The 26,115-nt window shown below is 37.0% G+C and overlaps 1 protein-coding gene and 1 long non-coding RNA gene across 6 annotated transcripts; one reads left to right on the top strand and one right to left on the bottom strand.

The window, feature by feature from the left end:
- Nucleotides 1-73: 73 nt before the first annotated feature.
- cracr2aa (calcium release activated channel regulator 2Aa) lies at nucleotides 74-23,394 on the bottom strand. 5 transcript variants are annotated; one of them, XM_053677903.1, is made up of 18 exons: nucleotides 23,131-23,392; nucleotides 19,176-19,458; nucleotides 14,671-14,782; nucleotides 14,184-14,376; nucleotides 12,400-12,546; nucleotides 11,455-11,545; nucleotides 11,192-11,287; nucleotides 8,529-8,716; nucleotides 8,287-8,358; nucleotides 8,137-8,182; nucleotides 7,966-8,042; nucleotides 7,451-7,817; nucleotides 6,276-6,408; nucleotides 5,588-5,669; nucleotides 4,981-5,095; nucleotides 4,067-4,168; nucleotides 2,232-2,308; nucleotides 74-2,089 (listed from the first exon to the last, which is right to left on the bottom strand). In XM_053677903.1, the coding sequence occupies exons 2-18, from the start codon at nucleotides 19,374-19,376 to the stop codon at nucleotides 1,990-1,992; spliced, it is 2,199 nt and encodes a 732-aa protein (XP_053533878.1). In that variant the 5' UTR covers nucleotides 19,377-19,458; nucleotides 23,131-23,392; the 3' UTR covers nucleotides 74-1,989. The 5 variants fall into 5 exon arrangements, 4 of the variants coding, with proteins under 4 accessions (XP_053533878.1, XP_047010783.2, XP_053533880.1 ...); XM_047154827.2 differs by having other exon boundaries at nucleotides 74-2,074; XM_053677905.1 differs by lacking the exon at nucleotides 23,131-23,392 and adding an exon at nucleotides 22,783-22,925.
- Nucleotides 22,932-26,115, top strand: LOC124627944 (uncharacterized). Its single transcript, XR_006982372.2, has 3 exons — nucleotides 22,932-23,071; nucleotides 23,364-23,449; nucleotides 25,083-26,115. It is a non-coding gene; the product is annotated as an uncharacterized LOC124627944 (long non-coding RNA).

Genomic DNA, 26,115 nt, shown 5'->3' with positions numbered 1-26,115 from the left:
TCAAGAAGAAAACATTCTGTTGTGATTAAAGCAAAAGAAACAAGCAAAAAAGCAAAATATGTACCTCTTGAATAATGTTTAAAAAGAGTTACAGAAGTAAGAAAGCATATATTAGGAAACACAGGAGTTTAGGAATATTTCATTCAAGGAATCCAATCATCTTGAATCATCCACAATCATCCAATCATCTGCTACTAATAATAATCTTGTAGAAACTGTGTAAATCACGTAATGACCACTAGAGGGCAGGAAAAGCACAGTGTCTGGCCTAACAATAAAGTTGCGTATGTTCTATAGAGGACAGCTGACTTTGAAGGGAATTTTCTTTATGATTTTAATGAGTAATGCACATTAATAATGCTGCAAGATAAATGAAAAAAGGCAACACATTCATGTCAATGAAATCTATCAATATTCACAGTTATCAGATGTTTTGTTTGTTTTTCCAACTATTTTTTTCCAGCAAAATTCTAGCTGATGCATGTTTGGAGACACGTTTAATTTGACCATGATTAATACTATTTTTGTTCACCTTTAATTACAGGAAGTGCAGAACCCAATGTTTCAACATTTAACCATTAATGAAAACATTCATGTAAATTACTTCAAAACAATTATACAATAAAGTTCTATTACAAAAGTGTTACCCTTCATGGGAAGTGTCTATCTCCAAATGTTTTAGCATTTTGCCCACACTCAACAGCTTGTCAAGTAAACAATAATCAAGTCCTTCATGTATTTAGAGCAGGGAAAAGACTCAAATATACAGTACATTATAGGGGAAGTGCAGGTCTTGAAGTGGGAACTGTGCTGTGTTTGAATATGCAAAGCTCACACGCACATGCACGCACACACACGCACACACACACGCACGCACGCACACACACGCACACGTGTGTGGCATGATCTGTTAGCATGATGTATATTTGTCACACAGGACAGAAGATGGTCAAACCAAGCACACATTACAGACAGAACAATTTGAGATCCCAATCACAAATTGTTTCATGGCCTCAGACTTATTTAATGCTATAAAAAACAAGCCCTTCTTGATCTTTTCAAAGTGCTAGGGTCTTCAATATTTATCCTTGATACAGAGGCAAAAAAAAAAAAAAAGAAGTGAAAAATGGATAATAGCTGCACTACAGGGAGAACATGGACAGCTCGAAGCTTTCATTTGGCTGTAGAGCCAACATTGTTTACACTAAATCTGTAAAAAATACTACTAATAAAAAAAAAATCCATTGAGATTTGGCAGTGTCGTCAACACTGATTGCACTAAACTGCTTGTGCAAAGTTAGTGGATTCAGGCCATGTATCAAAGAAACATTTCAACTAACACAAATGAACATACAGGCACAAACCCTGCTTTCCAGTATGAGTATTTCGAATTCACACAATGGGCAGATTTCCTATCAATTGTTCTTCACAACTCTTCAGAAACTCCTAAAATAAATGTGTTTGTTCAGACAGTAAAATAAACTATAATAATCCTCTTCTAGATGAGCTTGACATTTTGTTTCCCCCTCATAAAACACACAGAAGGCAAGTAATTTCAAATAAACACATTTGGAGCTTTAAGTTTAGAAATGTAAACGTATGTACTGTAAACAACAAAAGTTTAAATATGAGATTTCCTTCATCTACTTTTCTCAATAGTTAATATATGTTGGTGTAAATACTATGATAAAGCTTGCTTTTGGTATGATGAGCCTATATTTTATATGTACAGTTGATCTACCAAAAACCTATAGTGCAAATCTTCACCCATAACAACACTGCTCATTTACTCTGTTGTCAAAGTTAAAAACAATTACAAAACATGTCTAAAAGTGTTATATTACGTTAAAACACAGGTGTAGAGGGTGAGAAGTGTGTAAAACTGTACCCTTGAAACCAGAAAGATGGAGGTGAACAAGCTGCCTTTAAGCACTGTGTGTGCGTGTGTGTGCGTGCGTGCGTGTGTGTGTGTGTGAGAGGATCTCTCTGCTAGCAGCAAGACTTCTTCTTTGAAGAGGCATCAACCAGGGAGACAGTTTTCTCTTTCTCTCTGTCCTCTTGTTCCTTCAGAATCCTACAAGAAAAGAGGCTTTGTAACACAGCAACGCATAAACAAGAAGAACAATGTCAGCATATTTGAGTCGAATGGATGACAATCACTCAAGTACACAACAGGCTTTATGAGGATAAAAATCCTCCGTGCATTTAAGTGAAGCTTTAAGCTAACATACCTTGCCAAGTGCACCATGGACTCGGTCACATTGTGGCCAGAAAAAGCGCTGCACTCAAAGAAAATCAGCTGAGACTCCTGCAACACAGCAGGATAATCAAACTGCTTAAGTACATGCATTATTACATGACTAATGCAAGCGATAGCATGTAATCCATCTATCTCCTCCTTTCAGCTAGGCTCATGAAATAAAATAAATAATGTTCAAGTGCTTTTATTAGCTAAAATGGACTCAAAAGCACTCAAAACATCACAGGAACCTCAGTGTGGACAGTGGAGAGGGGAAAGGATAAGAGCAGATGAAACACTAATTAAATAAATACAATTATTTATGATCTACTTCTTGGAAAACCCTGTTTCATCTGTTCACTTATGCACTTAAGTTCTTTTCACAATAGGTGGCTGTTGTATAGAAAATGTGTTAATATTTATGTATTTCTGCACAAGCGACTGTATGAGCTAATTACAAATCATGTGAAAAAATAAGTACACGCCATGGAAATTGTTGGCTTTTTTGACATATTTGGACAAGCAAGCATTTGATCATCTTTGAAACAGTGCCTATTAATAGAATTGATATACTTGAACAAAACCACAAGGTAAATTAGCTTTTTTCAATCATTTATTCAACAGAAATATCAATAGATGTGATATTATTCTGTGGAAAAAGTAAGTACACCCCTGGCCTCAGAAGCTAGTATTGCCCCAGAAATAACTTCTTGTAGGTGTTTTGCATAATTGTTCACCAGGCTTGCTTGAATTTTTTACCGCTCTTCCATGCAATATTCTTTCAGCTGTCAGATTTTTGAGAGTTTTCTTGCATGTAGTGGCCGGTTCAAATCCCCCCACAACATTTCAGTGCAATTCAAATCTGGGCTTTGACTAGGCCCTTCCATAACTCAGTCAATGAAGGTCCAGTCCCTGAAGCAGCGAAGCAACCCCAATCCATAACATTTCCACCACCGTGCTTCACAGTTGGTATGAGGTGCTTCTCCAGAAAAGCTGTCTTTGGTCTGTGCTAAACATGTCTGCTGTTACTGTGGCCAAAAAACTCTCTCTGATTTGTCTGTTCAGGGGACATTATTCCAAAAGGCCTGACATCAGATGGTCGTTTTAAATCTGCACCATTTGTAGATGATTTTCCTTACAGTGGAATGATCTATTTCAAATAATTTGGAGATCTTTTTAAATCCCTTTCCAGACTCATAGGCTTCCACAATCTTTTTTCTGAAGGCCTTATAGAACTCTTTAGATCTTTTCATGAGGACACCACACATCTTAATAACAAAGGGAATACCAGACACTAGATATGAGAGGGGTATAAATAAGACCAGTTCCACCTGCACTTACTATGCAAGTTCTAATCTAAAAATGTCTATTTTAGGTGTCATTTGATAGTGTATCAACTTTATTAATAGGCACTGTTTCAAAGAGGATCAAATGTTTGCTTGTCCAAATATGTCAAAAAAGCCAACAACTTCCATGGGATGTACTTTATTTATTTATTTATTTATTTATTTATTTATTTATTTATTTTACATGATCGTAGGCAGCTTAGCTTCCTATCTGGATTAGATTTATTATTAATAATAATACATATTGGATTTACTATGGTGAGAAGTGTTATATCAGATTCTGCACATCATTTAGCTTTTTCTACTAGCACTTTATTATCCATCTTGGTTGTTTTCACAACCAAGTCCATAGTTTTATATTAAACGGCTTGATCAAAAAAAAAAGTTTTAATAAATAATTGGCTGCATTCATACGGTCTTACAGCTTCCCAATGGCCATGTCAAATTTTAGAAGAGAAAAACCAAATGTGAAATCACTCACCTTAGCTAATTTCTCCCCCACTCTGAACTGGATCTCTCTCTGGCCCTCTAGATCTGTCTTATTTCCCAGCAACATAACAGGAATGTCATCTCCTGCTCCTTCCTAAAGGGAAAAGAAAATAAATGATAGAAAATAAGTGAATAAGAAAATGCTATACAGTGTGGAGTTTAAAAATTAAAAATAAAAACAGAGGTGGTTACATGTCATTCTGACTCAAGTCCGTGCATGATAAACAGCTTGAGAGCGGAGCAGTATTAAGTCCACTGACTGACAGTTTGATGTAACCACAATACATATGTCACAATGAAATTCTGTTTTGGGCAATAAATACAATAAAAAAATAAAAACTTTGGAATGTCATTCAGGGCTGAAATTAAATACATAAAAAATGATTTATTATTAGTATCATCCCTGTACATTATTTGCTTGTGTATTATTTGCTTGTTTTTGCAGAGAGGAGACATGTCTCTTAATCAGAGACCGTGCCGAGGACTGAATTTTACACAGATAACATTATTAACATGAAACTACACTTACTTAAATTGAACTGTAAGCACAGCAGAAAAATACTTTTGTCACCTTATCCTTCAAACCACAGGTACATTTTCTTTATAAGTAAGTGCACAATTAACTGTTGGTACAAAATATTAAAAATTAAATATATTCCTGTCCTGACCTGCTGCATTATTCAACAACAGATACAGCATCTTTCAAGCTTTCTGTCAAGACACTATTACTCATTAAAAATCAGGCAACCTTAGAGATGTGAACTGCATTGTAGGTAATTTTAATCATTTGTATGGGCTGCCCAGAAAGTCAAATGAAGCATCTGCGCAGCCCGACTATGAATATGCATAAATATTTACATATCTTTGAGCTTAAGAAAGGTGTGCCCCTTGGCCATCATGGATTACCTGTACACTGGCTAGCCATGATCTCACTGCTGTAAAAGTCTGCTCACATGTGATGTCATACATGACCACTACGCCGTCTGCCTTGCGGAAAAACTGCTTAGTGATGCTGCGGTACCTGCCAGAACGTTGAGAATGAAATTAATGTAAATGTAAAGTATTACACCATCTAAGCCTAATAATGAACGGATTAAAAAAGGCCTTGTAATTCAACAAAGAAAAAATGGCTAATCATTGATATGTTAAAGCTTTTGGAAAGGAGGCATTTTTTAACATTTAAGGTCAGAGTCTTGGTATGTTTTCCGACATGGGAGTCTTTCTCAGCAATGTGACAAAGTGCATTTTTTGTCTTAGTAATTTCAGGAGAGAGAAAAAGAGAGAATGGTGAATTAATGACTCTGTATAGCCACCATAACGCAAGTGACAACAGGAACAAACTTGTCTTGTGGATGTTGAGCTGCATAAAATGTAACTATAAATGGTAAAAAGTATGATGCGTCATTCATTAATATATTTTTTTAATTGTTGGCTGTGTGCTGCGGTATAAGCAGAATAAAATGCTGTTGAAGGAAAATAAACAACAGCTACTTAAAATCAGTAGTGCTCTTACCTTTCCTGCCCAGCTGTATCCCACATCTGCAGTGCTACCCGGCTGTTGTCCACTATAAGCGTCTTTACACTGTAGTCAATACCTATATGTAAATGGAGAATGGCAAAGAAATGACTTCTATACAAACGTGTGATGTGTTGCTTCAAATTGTCAACAGCTCTGCTCTAATGTGCTTCGTCTCTACTCTTTGAAGCTTTCTGTCTCACTGTGGCTTCATAACAAATCAATGAGCACGTGAAGAGTGTAGCTTGAGAGTAAAGGGCAGAGATGATTGATCTGAAGTTGGGACAGACAGTGATATTGATGTACTGTAACAGGGAATAAGCATCCACCTCCGCACTGACATTCAAATCCAACTTTCAAACCAGAAACAATTTCAGTGTCAAATGATGACGTTCTATAGTGCTACCCAGTTCTCTGCACGTCGATATGTTAGAAACATGTTATCTTGGGAAAGATCTTGCACTACAGAACTTACAGACACAACAAAGTATCATAACCCAATTGGTGTTTAGGACAGAAAAGCTTCTTCAGCTCTCTATGCTGTTAACACAGTCAGCAGGTTTGAAATTCCTAAACACACAAGTGAGAAAGAACCTGTTCAGAGTTTACCCACAGAACAGCCACATGCTGAAAAACTGATGCACGTACATACAGTCGAGAAGAAATGCACTATGGGGAAACTGACCGACAGTTGCTGAGGTTCCTGGGTGGAAACAATCATCACAGAAACGGCGCAGTAGAGAGGTCTTGCCAACACTGGAGTTTCCCACAAGAACGATCTTAAACAGACGGTCTGGTCCTGAACTTGCTCCTTCCTCCTGAATGAGAGAGCAGAACAGCTACCGCTAAAATAGTTTATACCGCAGCACTGTGGAATTCTCAAATCTGATTGGTCAGGACGTGTTTATTACCTTTAGTTTATATTTAAATGCACTCATTCTAATATGCGTTTAGCATTTATACAGTAACAACTTACAAAGGGACTTGTATATAGACACTCCACATGACCAAATTTGAAAAAGTGTAACTGGTGAAGTTTTTTTATTTTTTTTATTTTGGACATTCTAGGCTTCCTAGAAGAGCTTTTTATCCCCTAACAGCTTTTTACAAAAGGCATAGAGGAAACAGTATGAGTGAATGGCAGGACTTGGTGAGTATGTTCATTCCGAGTTCATGAGAAACACTGGGAAACACTACACCTGTAGATCAGTTGGCTGTCTTATCTAAGGGGGCTTTCACACTGGCGGTTTAGTCCGAAACAGAGCAAGGTTTGTAGGAAAATTTTTTAGGTAATCTGACAGTGAGCTGGTTTAAGGCCTACAACAACCTGTCACCAATGAAATGCATCTATAAGTTATGAGATATACTGTACTAGTGAGGTGGAAGCATTGCTACTTTTTAAAATGAGTGTCATGGAAATAGTTAAAACTATTTGATCATGAAAGTAGCAGAGTAACATGAATGCTACATTGCTGCATTGTTTTGATGTACACAACACAGACAGTGTTTTTAATTTCATCATGTCGTTCATTTCTTTTCAGCTGGTTGAATGAATACACAGTTGAGTGCACATAATGCTGTCCTTAATGCTGTTTCCATCCTGTGAAGATGGAAACAAGCTCAATTTCTGCAGATGTAAAAAACAAAACAAAAATGATCACACTGTCTTTTCAAAATCAGATACGTAAATAATAAAACATGACAGGGCATGCTGTTATGGGAAAGTAATCAATGATGGGGTGGTGTGATACATGACCTATAACAGCATGCAAGCTGTTTTTGTGATTTTGGAAAGTCGGTGTGACTAATAACTACTACACTACAAGTATAACTGGACACTCGGGTGAAATGGCTTCTCACCGACTGGCCAGTCTCCTTGCCCACCGGTTGCCCCCTGGGTGAGGTGGGGGTGTGTGTATGCCTGCTCTCTGGTGGAGGACACTGTGAGATTGGTGTACTGGCAGAAGGGAAGATACTGGTCATCTGGAGGTCAATGCCGTGTTCCAGGTCTTCCTCTTCTTCACTCCAGTTCCTGAGCTCAGCCTGGTACTCTTTCTGCAGGAGCTGGGGGAGATGGTCTTCCTCAATGGAGATGATCCTCTGTAGCTGGTGTGTAGGAGAACACCATCCCCCTGCTTGATCCTCCTGCCCTCGAGCCAAACTGTGTCCCTTTATACCTATTGCACTCTTCCTCTTAGTATGTGGCAGTATGTCCTCTTCATCATCACTGAAGAGTGCAAGAAACAACAAAACACCGTTTTACCCCTTATAAAATACTTAACATTTTTTTTAATTAAACGTTTTTGCACAATTATCTGATTACATATGTTCTTCAACTGAAATGCACTTATATTAAAAAAAAAAAAAAAACATACCTTTTAAATGATTGTTTCCTTTCTGTGTATCCAGATCTCTGTGTCCTTGATGCTTTTACAGCTGAGTTCTTTGGTTTCTATGGGACCAACATGATTATATAACTTTCCTGCTTTTAAGCCCTTTACAAAACTGCCAAGTCAAAATAATGACTATAAATTCTATTAACTCACTTGATAGCACAGATCCTGCTCATCTCGTAAATGTTTGTTCATTTCCCTAAAATAGAAACATTGAAAAACAGCTATTTGATCTGTTCTGACCTTTAGCATGGTATAAACAAAACAGACTGTTGTTTACTGGATTTGTAGTAGTATTCTTGCCTTAGTAAATCTAGTTGCTTAAGTAGACTTGCTCTCTCTCTTTGCAAACCTTCTGTAACTCTGTACATCTCCCTGAAAATCAGAAATCAGCATAAAGTAACTGGGAGCAAAAAGACAACACTACATTCTCATGCTGGTGGGCAACCTGTTGCCATGAGCAAATCCAGTGTACAGCACATGACCCTGTAAATGTGTTAAAGTAAAGTCTGTACAGTGTGTATAAAGTCTGAGTGGGTTCTCACAGCTCTCGCTCTTCTTGTAGGCGAGAAGCTTGTTCCTGTAGCAGACTGAGCTGCTCCTGTGCTAAGCTCAGTTCCTGAGTGGTGTTCTCCAGCTCGTGAGCCAACTCCTCATTATACTGCTTCAGTTTCACATTCTCTACTGCAGTCTCCCTTTGCTCGCTGTGCAGCTCACGACACTGTTGCTCTAACTGACACACACACACACACACACACACACACACACACACACACGACAGGAACGCATTAACTCAACGCAGATTAGAGAAATACAGTGGCCTTGAGAAAAACTGGCATCTTTCAGGAATTTATAAAAAGAATAACGTGCAAAAACGGATACAATTACAATTACTATTTTGTGTCACATGTCCTGGAGAGAATCACAGCAGTCTCTACCTGTAATTTCTAACAAGGTTGGTCCACTCCTTAATGCAATACATTTTAAGCTCGTTTATAGTCTTTGGTTTATGTATGTGAAATTCCCTCTTCAATTCAGACCACGGGTTTTCAAATCCAGAGATTGAGATGGTTATTGCAAAACAATGATTCTGGGCTTTAATGGTTTCTGTGTGGATTTGGAAGAATGTTTGGCTCACTTCTTGAAAATACAGTGAAATATACTGGTAAATGTTCTTGAAAATTTGTCTTCTTGAAAGTATACTGAAGTATACTGGTAAATTTTCTTTAGCTGAGTTTGGCAGCATTCACAAGGTAATCAATTTTCTTCAGAGCCTGTGAACTACAAGCACCCCCCTAACCCCCCAAAAAGTCCCACAGAATCTATGATTCACCACCATATTTCATGGCAGGTATCAGGCGTGTTCCCTTGTATTTAGCTTTTGTGCTGAAAGTTCTTCGGTTTTTCCCATGGTAGTAAATAACAAGGGGATTTAACATATGTGCAATATGATATTTATACCGCAGGAGAACTGGGCAAGTTCCTGTATAGAGAGAGCAAATGAAAAATTATTATTCTTTTCCTTATTCTGTTTGTTTAAAATAATAAAAATTTATCCAACATATTGTGGGACATATTTTTGAGAACAAATACTATTTTATTTTTTTTTAAAGTAGTTCCAATGAGAATAATTTTTTGTTAAAGCAAATATAAATCATATTGCTTATTGTTTGAGTGGAAATCTTTAAATCATTTAATTTGAATTTATGCGTGTAATGTTTATTTTATACAATCATTTATGCTCATATTTATTAAGGGTGCTAATAGTTAAAGAAGGCATTGTATCTATATAATGTACTTCATTTTTAATTTAACTGTAATGAGGTGAAACAAAGAACAGGAGTACAACCAACAAACCATCGTAAACAAAACACTTAATGCACTTAACACTTAACTATAGAGACAGTATTTTGAGTGCTGTCAGAAGAGAGATGTCCAGCAGTAGAGGACCTGTTGGATAAGAAAGTGGGTACAATGGTGCCAAGCACTGCATGATGCCGAAAATAGACCTTGAAATACTGGATCATTACACAAGCCATCTCAAAAGCAGAGATGTACTGCGCCCAGATTAGACAGCATTCAGTGTTAATGCTCTGATAAAGAAAACAATGGCGGTCCATTGTTGTTTTTGATTACTTGAACAATAGAAATGGGTCATTTAAGAGAAAGGGCTAGTTTTAGACACGTGCTAATTTTTTTATTAGCATAAAAAGATTCAGCTGCCTTTTATGTATTGGTGATAAGAAGAGTGAGCTATTTGTCTCTTCCTCATGTGCGGCATTATGTTGTCAGCAGCATTAGGTTTTTGAACGAATAGATGTAATTAACTAAAGCATATCTTCAATAAAGGGAGAAATATCGAAGTGAAAACATTCTGAAAAGAATACAATGCTGATTGAAAAGTTTCTTGGGATTAAAACAATTTTTCCTCTTTCATCCTTTCTGAATACTTAACCTGTACCACTGGACAAACTACACTGCATACATTATACACACACACACACACACACACACACGTATAAGACACACATGCGACAGACATGCGTCTCTTCATACATTCATGTGCCAACTATGGCCACGAACAAATATACCATATCCAAAGCATAGGAGTAAGTCCACCTCAGAATAACTCAAAACAGCAAAATTAAAGTTTTGGAGTGGCCTAATCAAAGTCGTGACTTGAACCAACTGAGATGCTGTCGCAGGACCTTAAAACAGGCAGTTCACACTCGAAAACCCTCCAGTGTGGCTGAACTAAAGCAAAGTGGACAAAAATTCCACCACAGAGCTGTGAAAGTCTGATCTCCAGCTATCAGAAGCATTCGGTTGCAGTTATTGCTGCTAAAGATGGCACAACCAGATTTTAAGTTTAAAGGGGCATAGGTGTTGGGTAACTTTTTTCTGCTTCTGTAGTAAAAAGAAAAAGAAAAAAAAAAAAAACACACACAAAAAAAAAACTATATTGTGTGTTTAGAGGTTGCCTTTGTTTTATGGTGTATTTCGTTTGAAGATCTAAAACTATTTAGTATGAGATATTCACAAAAAGAGAAGACATCAGGCCTGGTTGCATGTAGTCCACCTGAACCCCATTATGAATGCAGCTGCATTAGAAACTATGGGGGCAAATACTTTTTCACAGCACTGTATATGCGAGTGCAATTACCTGCAAGTACGTAGAAATGTCTGGGAAATCAAAACACTCACTTACCCGTTTCTGTTTGTTTGAAAGCAGTTCAAGTTCCTTCTCTTTGCTAGAAAGCTGGTACTCGAGATTTTGACTGCGAGATAAGAACCTTTCAGAATCCTGCAGGACACATCACACCTTATAAAAAGAAAGAAGGCTCCAAGCATATAATATGCAAGTAACCAAACATGGCGGAGTGTGCTGTTATAGGAAAATATTACAATTATCATGATAAGAGCATTTCTTATTCTTAAGGAAAACTAAAATGAAGCATTACCATATCTTACCTGTAAAAGAATCCTGTCTTTCTCATTTTTGATCTGTTGCTCCATTTCCTCATAGAGACGCTGGATTTCATCATCATGGGATGCTGCTTTCCTGTATAGGATATATCGGCTCTATTGAAATTAACTGATACTTGTTCAATAATTTTTCAGTGTGTTTTGTGCACCCACAGGACACTGAATTACTAGCACTTGGTTTTCGATGAATTTTAGAGAGTGAGAACTCCCACCACAGAATGCATTTCCTTCATAAGAGATATTACACCGGATTTCAAAACAACACGCTCATTTTTGCCAGGACAAAAACAGCTTATTTCTACATGTGCTGGCTCATTTGATTGCAGCATGAGGATCAGAAAGACAATATTATCCAAATCATTAAAAGAATAATTTTTCTGAGGTAAGGTATTTGGCTTTGTAAGCTCAAATCAAAGCTGTTATTGTCCCTGAAGTAGGTTACGTAACCATTAATTAGTTTTTAACAGCTACTTCTCTTTTTATGTATTTTCAGCATTGTACTGTAATTATGCGTGTCTCAATAATATCCACTGGTGCAGAGAAATTGGAAAATAACAGAGAAATTAGAGAATAACAAGTACATTAATGTTATACAGGATGTTAAGTGGAACATAGGACAATTGTTAGAGGTTTCCAGATTTGGGACATCGAGTAGATTTAAAATATGAGCTTCGTGAGCACCTCTTGCTTTTTTGAAATTTTGGCAAGAACAGCTGATACCAACGATCATGACATTTAAGGGTAGAGCTCATGAAAGCTTCAGCCATAAACCAGATTGGCAATATAAATTTAATTAAATGAAGTTCGCAGACACCTGACTATCAACTCTCAGCTCCCAAAACTATTATCGATCTCAATATAATATTTATAATCAAGCAATTAAGAAATACTGCACTGATCAGATAAGAAATAAAATAGTAAACCACTGACCTTTTCAAAGCAGTTTCCATCTCGCTCTTCTCCTGGGTAGCTTCTTTAATTTGGTACGTGACCCTGGCAAGAAACTCCTCAAAGTTAGATAGGAGATGAGGCTCATCCCTGCGCAGCTGAGCCCACAGACTGCGAACTGCTCCTGGACTAAAACATCAGAGAAGATCAAATAACTCACTTCAAAAAATACCGTTGGATGATTGGGGTTTTTAATTATACTTTGAAACATGCATCCTTATCAAAACAGCATCTATTGTTTTTTTATACACTGAAAAACAATTATTGAATTCAAATTTGTTAAATAAAAAATAGAATACAACATCGATGCAGGTTTCTAGACACTGTAATCTGACAGAGAAAATATGTTTCATGCCTTTCTAATATTAATTCTTCTTTATAGCTTATCCTCCTAAACATCAGAGCAACTCTTAATTGTAATATTATCCGTATTCATATCTTCTATACAAACCGTCAATTTGTAAAATAAACAGAAATGCAAAATATTTTTTACTCATATCATCAGACGTTCAGCATTTATGATATTGTCTATGAAATACTGGGACAGTTAAAGACCGACATACATCCACAGAACCATGTAATCCAAATGGTCACCATGAGCCAATAGGATATACTTCATCAACTTGATGTCTTCCACTACAATTCTGTTCTGCGTCATAGAACAATTGCAATGTGGTACCGGCAAAACTAATCATGCAACACAACTGATATTTGCTTCTCAAAATGAAAGATGAAGGCTGAAGATGACGGCTAATATTAAAATATCTCTGTTTAATCTGGCGGGGCTCCCTTGGGAACAGTGTAGACTCACTATAGAAAATTTCAGCCTGTGTTACTCAGGACCTTTCTGCATTTTTGGGGAACTGAAAGTTACCAAACACTGATCAACTTCTATTCTATTCAGGAGTCCAATTACAGTATGTTATCCAAATATAGCATAAGGAGAAGATTACGTTTAAAAAGCAATCGCAGCAGTAAAAACATGAAATACCACACAGAAACTGTAATGATTTTCATTTGTGATATGCAGAAACATGCAACACTCAAAACAAAACCTTCAGTGCATTACACTTAAGTAACTTGATCTCTTTAATTATGGCATGATGCAATATAACTCAACTCACAGGTCCTGCTGTGAGCTATAAGTATTTTTATTCATATTAATACTTTTATCATATTTTAGTAGTAAATCTGTAAAGCTTGTTGACTAAGGGTTCAACAGTCAGTGCAGCAGGAATAAAGAAAAAATGAGTCAGTAAGAAACAATAAAGGGCGTTCCTTTATATGTACAGTAATGTCTCATGGAAAACGATACTCCAATTACATCTACGTTGCTGAGTAAGGCTTAGAGCTGAGATTGGACAGTGAGTACATTTCAGTGTGACAACATTCATGCACTTATAAACAAATAAAATAGAATGCGACAGGGAATTATATTCATTTCTGGAAGTTTAATCCTTGGAAGAAAAAAAAAGCAAATTCCCTGATTGTTTTTCTCTGAAGAAACTTAAATGCAATGCAGTGAAGATTTTCCTTTTCAGTCTGGAATGTTTCCGCATGTTACAAATGAAATACAATACTGTTTGTGTGTTGTTTTGAAGCTTTTTGTTTTGTTTTGGGTTTCTCTTCCCACAGCCATGACTGCTTTTCCCTCTGGTGTGAAATCATCTCCATAACATACATAGAGTATCTGACAAAGCTCAAAGAGAAATGCTGTCAGTCAGCATACTGTTCAGTGAGTGAGTTTGTAAACATGTTACACCCACTCCTCGAAGACATTGCTGGCTCCCAGGTTCTCCATCAGAATGCAGAAATGTTTCTCCTCGTCATCCTCGCTCACATTGAGTTTATCCTCCCACTGACTCTGGTAGAGCAGATCAGGAGAAATCGGCTCTGCAAAGTGCTTTGGAGCAGGCTGTGGAGTTGCTGCGGAAGCTGCAGGGCCAAATATGAACTCACCTGCACCAGAAACATGCAGAGTATTATTAGAAGGTTTTAGGTCTCCCCCCCGCTACATCATCCAGCCCACCCCACTGGACAAGGTAACACGTTTACAAGTTGTATACTGGGCTCATATGTGCAAAAGCACAGAAGAAGATTAATCAGATTGCTCTGGATAGTAATAACAATAACAAGACAAAACAGTAAACACAAAAAGACATAAATACACTAAAGCTAGACTTGCTATACTTCTTGTTCAAATTTAAAAACAGAAAAGTTTTTCTTTGTCCGATTGATAATATAAAGACCCACTAAAGCCAGAGGAGAACTCCTCTGGTGTAAGGTATCCGTTTCCATCTGTGTCCAACGTATCAAACACATTCTCCAGTTCCTCAGCACTCAGAGGAAATTCTCCAAGAAGCCTCTGAAACACAATAGGGGATAAATGTACTATGCATTTATAAAAAAAAAAAAAAAAAAAATATATTTATACCACAGTGCTGTTGAATTCTTCAATTTGATTGGATGTATTCATTTTCTATAACAGCAGCTCTGACAATACAACATAATTTATTGATGTGTTATTGTTTTTATAGCAACAGCTCATTCACAAGGACCTGCATGGCATACACTCCACATAATCCGAGGCTAATAATAAAAATGGATTAAACATGCTGCTATTTCACAAACACTGAAGTGGTGAAGCTTTAATAAGGGAATATTTATTGAATATTTATGGAGTAAGTTTTCAGATTCAGAAAGTTTCAGATTCTGCCACAACAGAGGATAGAGGGCTTTGCTATTTCTCAGTAACATGGCAAGCTGCATTTAAAATCTTAAGCATTTTATGAAGTCCGGACTCAGCCGTCAGCCTCTCACCCAGGCTTACAGAGTTGTTGAAAGTATTCCCACCAGCGGCATTACCGTACATTTTGGAAATACGGCTCTGAGCTACACTCTATGGAAATATTATACACACAACGTAGCAGGAGGAAAGCGCAGAACATTCTTAGTAGTCTCACCCCTCCCAACTTATTCAAGGACACTTAATTCATACACTCAACAGTCTATGAATGGGTTGTGTTTTAATCATCTTACTGGCTATGCCAGATAGAATTTTTATATAATAATTTATTTTTAAATTATTTGTGTGTGTGTGTAATATATATATATATATATATATATATATATATATATATATATATATATATATATATATATACTTTTTCAATTTTACAGGTGCATTGGAATTACCCTTTGAGTCAAGTTATATTAGAATGACACACTAAACACAATGTTACAAAACACACACACACACACACACACACATACATATATATACATATATATATATATATATATATATATATATATATATATATATATATATATATATATATATATATATATATATATAAAAATGTGTGTGTGTGTTTTGTAACATTGTGTTTAGTGTGTCATTCTAATATAACTTGACTCAAAGGGTAATTCCAATGCACCTGTACCTCCTCATACCTGTGCAAATGGCAATAAATCTAAATCTAATCCAAATCTAATCTAATCTAATCTAATCTAATCTAATCAACTTCAAGAGAGAGAAAAAAAGAGACAGTGGTAGGGAAATGATTGTTTACGATTTGTTTTGTGGCTGCTCCATGAAATTAAAGTATGGATAAACCAGTGATGAGAGAAATAAAACACTGTCACATTCTGTTATAGGAAAATAATCAACTTCAGATTACACCAAACTGTCTCACATCTGTTACGTTCCTTACATATTATACATGCATGCTGGTGATACTTAAGACCTATAGCTGAAGAAAAGTGGGACGATTTAGTTATGTTCTATTACGCAAATAGAGATATCTTCAAATGGGTGAAATAATATTTGGTAATGTGAATATGTTTTAAAGCACTGGTGAATTTGTTGCTAATATTATGAATCAATCTAAAAACTTATCTTAATGAAAACAAGCAATTATGTTACTAGAATAGATTTGTGGTGCTTAGAATACAAAGAAACCCATGTCACACAGGGAATTACACTTAATTATAATTTAATTATGGCCTTTTTTGAGAGGCTCATCATGTCTTCCAGACTTATTATATTTCAAATTAGAGCCTGAATGACCGATAATTACATGTGCTTACATCTCAGTGCCCAACCCCATAGATACAGTGTAAACAGCTCTATTCCTTAAAGCAAATAACACACGCTGTACTATGATTAAGCAAACATTTACAAAGACAGGCAACTGATCAACTGCCTCATAAAATTGAAAAAGTTCTGTGAGCTTGATGGTAGAACTTTTAGACTAAAGCTTCTGAACAAACAGTGGTTATCAGGCTTAGGCGTAACTTGTTTGTCAGCAGACTATTCTGCTGTGTGGCTTTAAAATGCAAGTTGTTAACACTTCGGGTTCTGGTGTGAAGTAGTAAGCACAACATGCTAGCCAGTACTCCTCGGTGTGACTGGAACGCTGTATGAGTTATACAGGGGGGAAAACTAGCCTGGCCACATTGTCTTTTTTTTTTTTTTAAATAACCATACATGCAGTCTAATATACAGATTAAAAAAATTATATTATAAATATGCAATGAGCTTAGCCATTTCTGCTATGCTTCCTGTTCAGCTGAAAGGTAATAAACTGATGCATTTATAATAAAATATGAGCAAATAAAGAGATATAAACAAAACAGTAGAATCCAAATCAGTAGATCCAGTATTCATGTCTAAATGTTGAGCCTTGTTGTTCAGCGAATATGCAAATATTTCGATATTAGTTAGCATTCAAACTGCATTCACACAAATAATGAAGTAAGACAGAAAGTAATGAAACGGAAACGTTTAGGGACTTGTGCATTCAAATGTGTTGAGATTATTTATACAGAAACTGAATAAAGATGTGGAGCTGATGGATATCAGTGCATCTCCATAAACAGAGGATCAAAGGTGTTATGGCTTCAGAGTGTGAGCCTATGAGTGGGTCATCAAAGAGAACATTCACAATAGACTGGAATCGATGAGGCTGGCCAATCTGCACAATAATACAACCGAAGAGGTGGCATCTCAAAGCTCTGTCCTCTACCCTTTCTCTACTCATGGCTGCCCAAGCTGTTTCACAGACTCCACTGAATTAGCAGTGGCAAAGTGTAGACTACATCTCCACACATCTCGGCTGGTCTGCATGTGCTGTGTCCTCATTCAAATTCACTTCTAGTGTTAGATAATCTGCTATTTAGATAGCGGGATACAATCATTCCTTTTTTTCTGCTGGAATGTATTATGCAACTCTCAAAACACCCTTGTAGTGAGTCCACACTAACTAATTTCAGCTGCCAGTTGCAGCTGTTGAAGATAAGCTTGATTTTTGAAAAAAATCAAGGTGTAAAGTTGGTCTGAAACCATAAGGTGAACATAGTTAGTTTAAAACCAGCCTGGTTACATCAAAGAGATTTAAGTTACGTCGTAACAAGTAATGCGTAAGGTGACTGTAGATCCAAAAATTTATCGCACAGAAGGACGTATTTCACCAAACAATCAGTAACACAATCTGACAAACAGGACATACTACATCCATGGCCTGTCTTTCTCAATGTTTACTTCAAGCAAGGTCTGTACTCGAGTTAGTGATTTTAATAAAATCCTAATAGACTTTGCTTACAATAAAGTGGTGACCTAAAATTACCAGTCTCTTATATTTGTATTTTATGTGCTTGTCATACTTGGGTATTTTAGTAAGAAACCATAGCAACTAAAAATAAAGACCTGTAAAACATTAAAGCAGAACATAATAACATTTCATTAATGGTAAAATGTTTTAAATATTTTGCAATGACCTTTGGTGACATTTTGTGCTAGAGTAAAGTGCTTGCTACAGTATGTTTATAAAAAAGCATATCCTATTTGTAGTTTATCCTAAGATCTCTTAAGTTACAAATGGTGTATTTCAGTGAGGTAGCCATGTCTGATGATCACAGACTACAGAAATAAATAAAGCATAACACTTCTCACAAAATAAAAAATACATTTAAAAAAAGTGCATTTAAAGTCAGTAAACATGCAATTCTTACTTCCAGGAGCTGCATTTAAGTCAAATGTTACATCTACTAGGGGGTAGGTGTAAGTTTAAGTTATAATTTAAAGGTCACACTGAAACCAGTTCACTTGGTAACCTGGTTAACTTACTCACTATTACATTTAATCTAGGCTATGATAGAGAGAACATTCTGCTGGTGCAACCGACTGTAGGACTCAACTAATATCCCCAGTGTGATGAGTGAATTCCAGACTATTAGGACTCAGGCAAGGAAACAAAGATAGAATATTGTTATTGTAATACGTTACAATATAATTTTCTGAAATATTGTGGGTATCTTCTTATAACTTTTTTTTAATAAAACTAAATAATATGTTGGTTTAATAAACTTGAATCGGAAGCAACTGAATCCTTGTTAAAAATTTGCACTGAATCTTTACCATTGTAAAATATTTTTAAACAAATTTTGCCTTTTCAATGTTAAATTTTGCAACACTACTGGTTTGTGGGCAGCTTGTTAGCAAACCTATAGATCATATATTGTACAAAGGTATCATGATATGTTTGTCACATAGCCTACCCCTAATTGAATCTTACACAACTTACTGACATTTCACAACTTTCTATCCAAATTGTAGTTATACTTGTGTTTTGATCGTCCAGCTAAACAATTCCAATTAAATATTGCGTAGTGGCATATAATATACGATATTTACTATTACTAATGCAATTATTCAGAATGCAGGACATTTTTTCCTGAGCATGCTTTAGTCTTACCTGCATGTCCCGTCGAGTAACGAAGCCCTTGTCCTCAGTGTCACAGATCTGAAAGAATTCCTGACTCTTCTCCAGCACAGTGCTACAGTCACTCTGCTCCTGAGGACTTCCACACACATTGGACTTGCTTTTCATATACATTCCACGGAGCCTGGCGGTCCGACTCACCTTAGAGTCACAGGTGTCACTGAAAGCTGCCATTATAGTGTCCTTGTGTGTGTAATTGGTGTGTGTGTGTGAGAGAGAGAGAGCTCTCCAATCTCCTTCCTTACATGGGTCAGCTCTAGATGGGAAAATGAAAAGGACACAGAGCTTTAAGTTTCGACCGAATTGCATAGCCTTTCAGAAATGGTTGCTGCCCGCCATCTCTTAGCAACTGCCTCTTTAATTAGTCAATGAAGCTGCAGAGATGTGCGGAGGTAGCGAGACAGAGCAAAAGAGAGAGAGTGCTTTTAAAGCATAAACACAAGGTTAACAGGTATGACAGTGGTATGTGATACACAGTAGCATAGACAACTAGTAAGTAGTACAAGTAGAACATGTTAGGTATCACTGCTGTTAGAGTTTGAAAAAAACACAAACATCTTGAATAAGTATGGTTAAAATGGTTTGAGAGTAGACTGGAATCATTATCAGGCTTGAAGCCTAATCGGCATAACTGGTTGTACAAAAGAATGGAGGTTACATTACATAACATCTCTGCTTTTATTTCCCTGACCAGATACCAGGCTAAAATATATACTAACCCTACTGGAAGAGAATATTATAAAAGGTAGTAGCTTATCTAAGTAATTCTAAGTAAGTAGTGATTGTGGGATCCTTTCAGAGTGTCCTCTAGATTGGTTAAATATAGCGGAAACTTGTTTGGACTTCTGTGACATGCCATATCAATATATGGCACTTACCTGCTACAAGGGGTTTGAATCTCTGACCTGATGATGAACTCATTAGTTTGAAGGTTTATTAGTTTTCAATTAGATTCAAAACTGATTACTGTAAATGAACAACGTAATTAAATTAAATGCAGAAAATGTATTAAAAGCATTGAAGGTACACTACATGGTCAAACGTTTGCGGAACCTGACCATCAAACCCATATGTGCTTTTTGAGCATCCTGTTCCAGATCTAGTCTCTGCTTTGCTGTTATAATAACCTCCACTCTACTGGGAAGGCATACCACTAGATTTTGGAGGGGGTCAGGCACTGATGTCAGGCAGGGAGGCCGTGTTCAGTGGGGTTGAGGTCAAGGCTCTGTGCAGGCTACTTGAGATCTTCCACTCCAGCCTCGACAAACCATGTCCATATGGACCTTGCTATGTGCACAAGGGTACTGTCATGCTGGAACAGGTTTGGGCTTCTTACAGTAGTTCCATTTACAGAAAATTGAAGCTACAGCGTACAGAGACATCTTCTACAATTTTGTGCGTCCAACTTTACGGTAACAGTTTTGGGAAGAACCACATATGGGTGTGATGATCAGGTGTCCCCAAACTTTTGGCCATGTAGTGCATTTCCAAAAGATTAATATTTCTCAAGCGCACATTTCGGTTATTGATGGTTAACTTATGACTGCTGCTTGAGTCACTTGGCTGTACAGACAATAAAATCTGAAGAGTATGACCCATCACACGGCACATTCAAACATTTTTGCTTTGATTAATAAAATCTTAATTCATTGGCTTTTTGACCTTTTTCATTTTAATTGCAATACAATTGCATTAGGAGGAATTTTTAATTCACACATCAAGAATAAATTAACGATTTACACCCTTACTCCCCCTTATACACGTGTGTCAAAAGCTTTTTTTTCCCCCCTTTTAAATGTGAAAAACTTATATATTTAAGAGGTGGAGGCCCACAGTTAATGGTTAACAGAAGCTAAACACTAAGTGCTGAAAGTTGCATTTTGTATACTACGAATAACAAACACATAAAGAAATCTTTAACATGCAAAATGAAAATGTATCAAATGTCGAGGACACATTTTGAAGTTTTATTAGGCTAAGCCCCAAAGGCATCAATTTTTCCAAGCTGAAAAGTTTATCAAACTGGGAAGTGATAAACTCTTGGCAAACTAATGGTTTCTGCTTTTTCCACACCAAGGCTGTATTTGTGAGACTAACATTATCAGTGAGCCGTCATTCTTTTCACGCTATATATTGTTCTCGCATGCTCCACAGAACAAAAGGAACTTAGCACAGTACAATACACACACCCAGACTTACGTGCATGTACACAAACTTATATTTGGCATTAATGTTGTCAAACACAACCCTATTTCCATGGTATTTGCTTTACTTAGATCATTCATTCACTACAAGGTCAGAAGTAACACAGTTGTGTGTAGCAGACAATTAAACAGCACCACCTTGAACAGCTTAAAGCTGAAACCACCCGACTGAGCCTGATGTATAAGAAAACTTCCTTGGTCACACAAGCTATTAGTAAGAACTGTGGTTGTCTCAGTGCCCATAGTCATTCCAAGAAACTAGAAGTTCTGCTTTCCATGCAACCTTTATCTCTCTGTTTGACCTTCAGAAAAATGTAGATTACATCAAGGCTCTGGATGGAAATAGCAGCACTGCAAGTTGCAGGATCATATACTGTCAAGTTTGTCAATGTTTACATGCAATTTCTGTGGACTCTGGGCACTAGGCGGAGGACAGCCTGGACATTGTGCCAACCCATCACAGGGCACAATCGCACACACATTCACACACTATGGACAATTTAGAGATGCCAATCATCATGTCTTTGGACTGAGGGAGGAAACCGGAGTGCCCGGAAGAAAGCCCTAAAACACATGGAGATCGTGCAAACTCCATGCACACAGGGCAGAGGCGGGAATCGAACCCCCAACCTCAGAGGAGTGAGGCAAATGCCAAACAGAAACAGTGGTAATATCATCGCGTATAATCACTAGGCCAAAATTTGAGGGGGCGGGGTTGAACTTGACTGGCGAATAAACAACTCTTTTTTGTTGTTTTTGTTTTTGTAAATTCTACTGCAGAAGTGGATTCACTGCAAAGAAGTCGTCAGTCTTACACACATTTTAAACTACTCCAAGAAAAAAAAACAGAAGTTTCGCAACCTTTTTGTTAAGAACCCATATCAAAGTCCATCTGTTTGTGTTTTTGTGTCTACATCCTGGTTTACTGGAGGGATGGAGGGTTAAACCATGAGCAGTTTGTTAGTTCATCTGTTCAGTCATTCATGACCTCTTATCTGTACATTCATTCCAGATGTCTTGGCGTTGTTGGTTTGTACTTACAAAACCAGTGTGTGTTTGAAAGCGACTAATACTGCACAACCAACACACACACACACACACACACACACACACACACACACAAAATATACTCCAATTTAACAGCAAACGAAGAAACTATTATCTTCCAATCTTCTACAAGTACCTACTACCTGAGTCCTGTTTTTTTTTTTTTCTATGTATCATATGTCGTTTAATTTCCAACAGACAAAACGTGCCTGACCACTTTTGAACAAACGCCCACAAACACAGGTGATGAAAGAAAACGTGTACTGAGAACGTTAAAGTCAGAATGAAAAGGGAAAGAGAAACAATTTTTGGAAAGCTCGTGTTCTTACAATTCATGTTAAAACAGAAGAAATAAAGCAAAGCTCACATTCCTTCTTTCCTCTTTGGTGGATTCCATCACAAACACAGGCTGAATACCAAATTACTCCTTCTCGGACCCACAGTGCCCTACATAGGGTGTAAAATCCTGTATATCCTACTCGGTGTGTAGTGCACGTATGTAGGGCGTATAGAGTGATTTGGGATACAGCCGTAGCCCTGTTCAAGTTTATCTACAAGGGACGCACACGTTCACACTTCCTGCTGAGCCAAAACAAGCCAAGGACATGGCGACTAAATGTACATCAGTTATTTAAAGCCAATTAAATCATTAAAATAATTACAAATGATTCGCCTACCTTGTGTTACTTCCTGGGTTTAAGCGTCGTTAACTTATCTTCCTGGGAAAAAGTTTCGCTCCGGTAACACCTGTCCAGTTAAAGCCTGGGAAATTTCTGGAAAATTTTCTAAGGTCAAAGTAATGATGGATGACCTCCCACAACTCGCTGTTCTTGGTGTTTGGTTTAATTTACACCTTCTTTGACCTTGTTTCACTTTTCTCTCTCTAAAAGCTTTGTTTGACTTTTGCCAGCTGCTGTCCGGCTGAGGAGGGAGGAGCTCACATCGCGCGTGCATTGTCTGTTGCTATGGCATCTACGTAGTGAAACGCGCGAGGAGGTGAGGGAATTTTGCCCAATATCACTATGTGTACTATTGATGGGAATTACACAGTAGTACACTGTATACAGTGATTGTTTTTTTTATTTTGTTTTGTTTTTTATGCTCCATTGTATGTTTTCCAGCGTTATATTCCGCTATGATATATTGATAGAGCGCAAAATGAATATTGTTAAAGAATTCCTCTGCTGAAAAAAAACACACACACAATAGAAATCATCACAGAAATTCTAATTTCCACAACAAATATCATTACAAACCATCACCTAACCATTAAAACCATTACCATTAATGCTATCCACTTAATGGTAACCACTAGACATAGCATGCCACCAATAGAAGGCAATAAATTACCAGTAGAGACCCACAGGGACCATCACAGTTTCTATTAAAATCAGTACAAGTATGGGTGTTCTCCCTGTGCTGCGGGGGTTTCCTCCAGGTACTGAGGTCCTCCCCCAGTACAAAGACATGCATGGTAGGCTGATTGGCATGTCCAAAGTGTCCGTAGTGTATGAATGGGTGTGTGAGTGTGTATGTGATTGTGCCCTGCGATGGATTGGCACCCCATCCAGGGTGTACCCCGTTTGTGCCCGATGCTCTCTGGGATAGGCTCCAGGTTCCCCGCAACCCTGTAGGATAAGCGGTATAGAAGAGGGATGGATGGATGGATGGATGGATGGATGGATTAATATGCATTAAGCAATTCTAAAACTTACCTCTGGCATTAAAATGTCAGGTCCTAAAATACCCTGCTGGAAAAATACCTGGTTACTATTAAATACTCCCACCCTCCTTTCGTGGGCAAATAATTATCATCAGTATAAAATTATTTAAACCAGCAGGAACCATGTAAAACAGCATATTCCATTGAACTACCATTACAGACCACTGGAAACACATTAAAACTCATTACGAATAACTAGAAATCTGTAATGGTCTTTTTTTGTTTGTTTGTTTTTTGTTTTTTTTAGCTGCGTACATGTGTATTTAATTACTTACTAACAAACCATCTAGCAAACTGCTAGTAGATCAGCTCAAATACATCCTGTGTTGCCAAGATCTGATTATACTACTTACATCATCATATTCTCAGTGATTTATTTCGCATTAGTCAGTCCTGTCAAAATCTACCCTAACAATCAAAACTATTGTGTTCATCATCAATATTAGCCAAGTTATCTAGTTAGCTTAGTTCTATGTTCTGCAGCCAAGAGGTGTAACTACAGCAATCTTTTATGTTATGTAAAGCCACAGATATTTTGTGACACAATCTGAGCTTACAGGTAACTCTACTGAGAAAGTCAAGAAAAATGTTACATTTAAAAACAAATGTTTACATTCCGACACTTAAAAAGTTCCCATGCAGTGTTTTAACAATAGATGTGTCTTATGCTTTAGTTATCTGATTGGATATCATCTTAATGCATAGATCAAGTCAATGAAGAGAAAGTTAGGTATGGTGATCTCATGTGTTCGCATTTGTTAATTTTTGTATAATCATTAACCCATACATTCTTTTAGGGTGTTACGTAAATACAGAGTTATATCATTTGAGTAGCCGTACTGCAGTTCTTTAACAAATACCATTGCATTGCTTGACAGCATTTTCTACTTTATCTGTCTGTGTCAGAACCATGATCCAGCTTGCTTGGGCATAAACTCTTCAGTCCTCACCAGTATGCATCATATCCCTGACTTCCAGCTGTAACACCCAGCAAGGGCAGACTGTTAAACTGGGCTCAAGAGAGCCATTTCAGCAAGTAAAGAGGAAAAGCAGAGATAGCGCAAGAGTGAGAACATATCAGTGGGCCAGACTTCACAGGAACAGAAGTGAAGAAAGACTGAAATAACACTTGGAGGCTTGCCATTAAATGTCATCTGCCTATCTGAATAAGTGAAAAATCTGAGGTGTAAAATAATGCCAATGAAAACACTTTTTTTTTTATCTGGTATTAACAATATATGCATACAGACCACGTGTGACAGCATACAGGTAGTTGGTTATTTTGTCATTTTTACATATTGTACATTTCATGTTTATTTTTATAAAATATATGCAACAACATATGAGTTACTAGTACTGCAAAATTAACTCCAGGTTGTTGTTTTTTTCAGTGGAATTGATTAAGTTTTCTTTAATGATACTATTATTCCCTTCTCTTTAACATTTCAGTTACAGTTTTCCTGTTCACTGTATAGCGATCATAATAGGGAGCACAATTATATTTCTAAATACTTCATTCACTGAAATAAATATAAATATAAATATAACTGAAAAGACTTTGAACACAATGTATAAACATTTTTTGTTGATCATCAAGGAATGGGTTCAGGTTATGACCTCGTAGATCTCTCTAATTAGGTACTTGAAGCAGACAAAGTACATGTATATTTGTCTTGGTAGTGGATACACTGTCTAGTCCCAGAGTCTGTGGTTCGATTCTGCGCTAAGGTTACTGTCTATGTGGAGTTTCCCATGTTCTCCCCACGTCTGTGTAGGTATCATTTTAGGTTCTCTGGTTTTCTCCCACCTCCCATACACATGCATGTGTAGAACATCCCTCCAACAGCAGTGTGTCTCTAGCTGAGGATTTCCAGTAGAACCTCTTTAACAAAGAACCCTTAGAGGAACCTTTTTCTGGCATTCTAGTCCAACATTCCAC

Source organism: Ictalurus punctatus, chromosome 4 (assembly GCF_001660625.3).
Source record: "Ictalurus punctatus breed USDA103 chromosome 4, Coco_2.0, whole genome shotgun sequence".
Lineage (NCBI taxonomy): Eukaryota > Metazoa > Chordata > Actinopteri > Siluriformes > Ictaluridae > Ictalurus > Ictalurus punctatus.
Note: the sequence above shows the minus strand (reverse complement) of the source record. Positions and strands in the feature narration are given on the sequence as shown.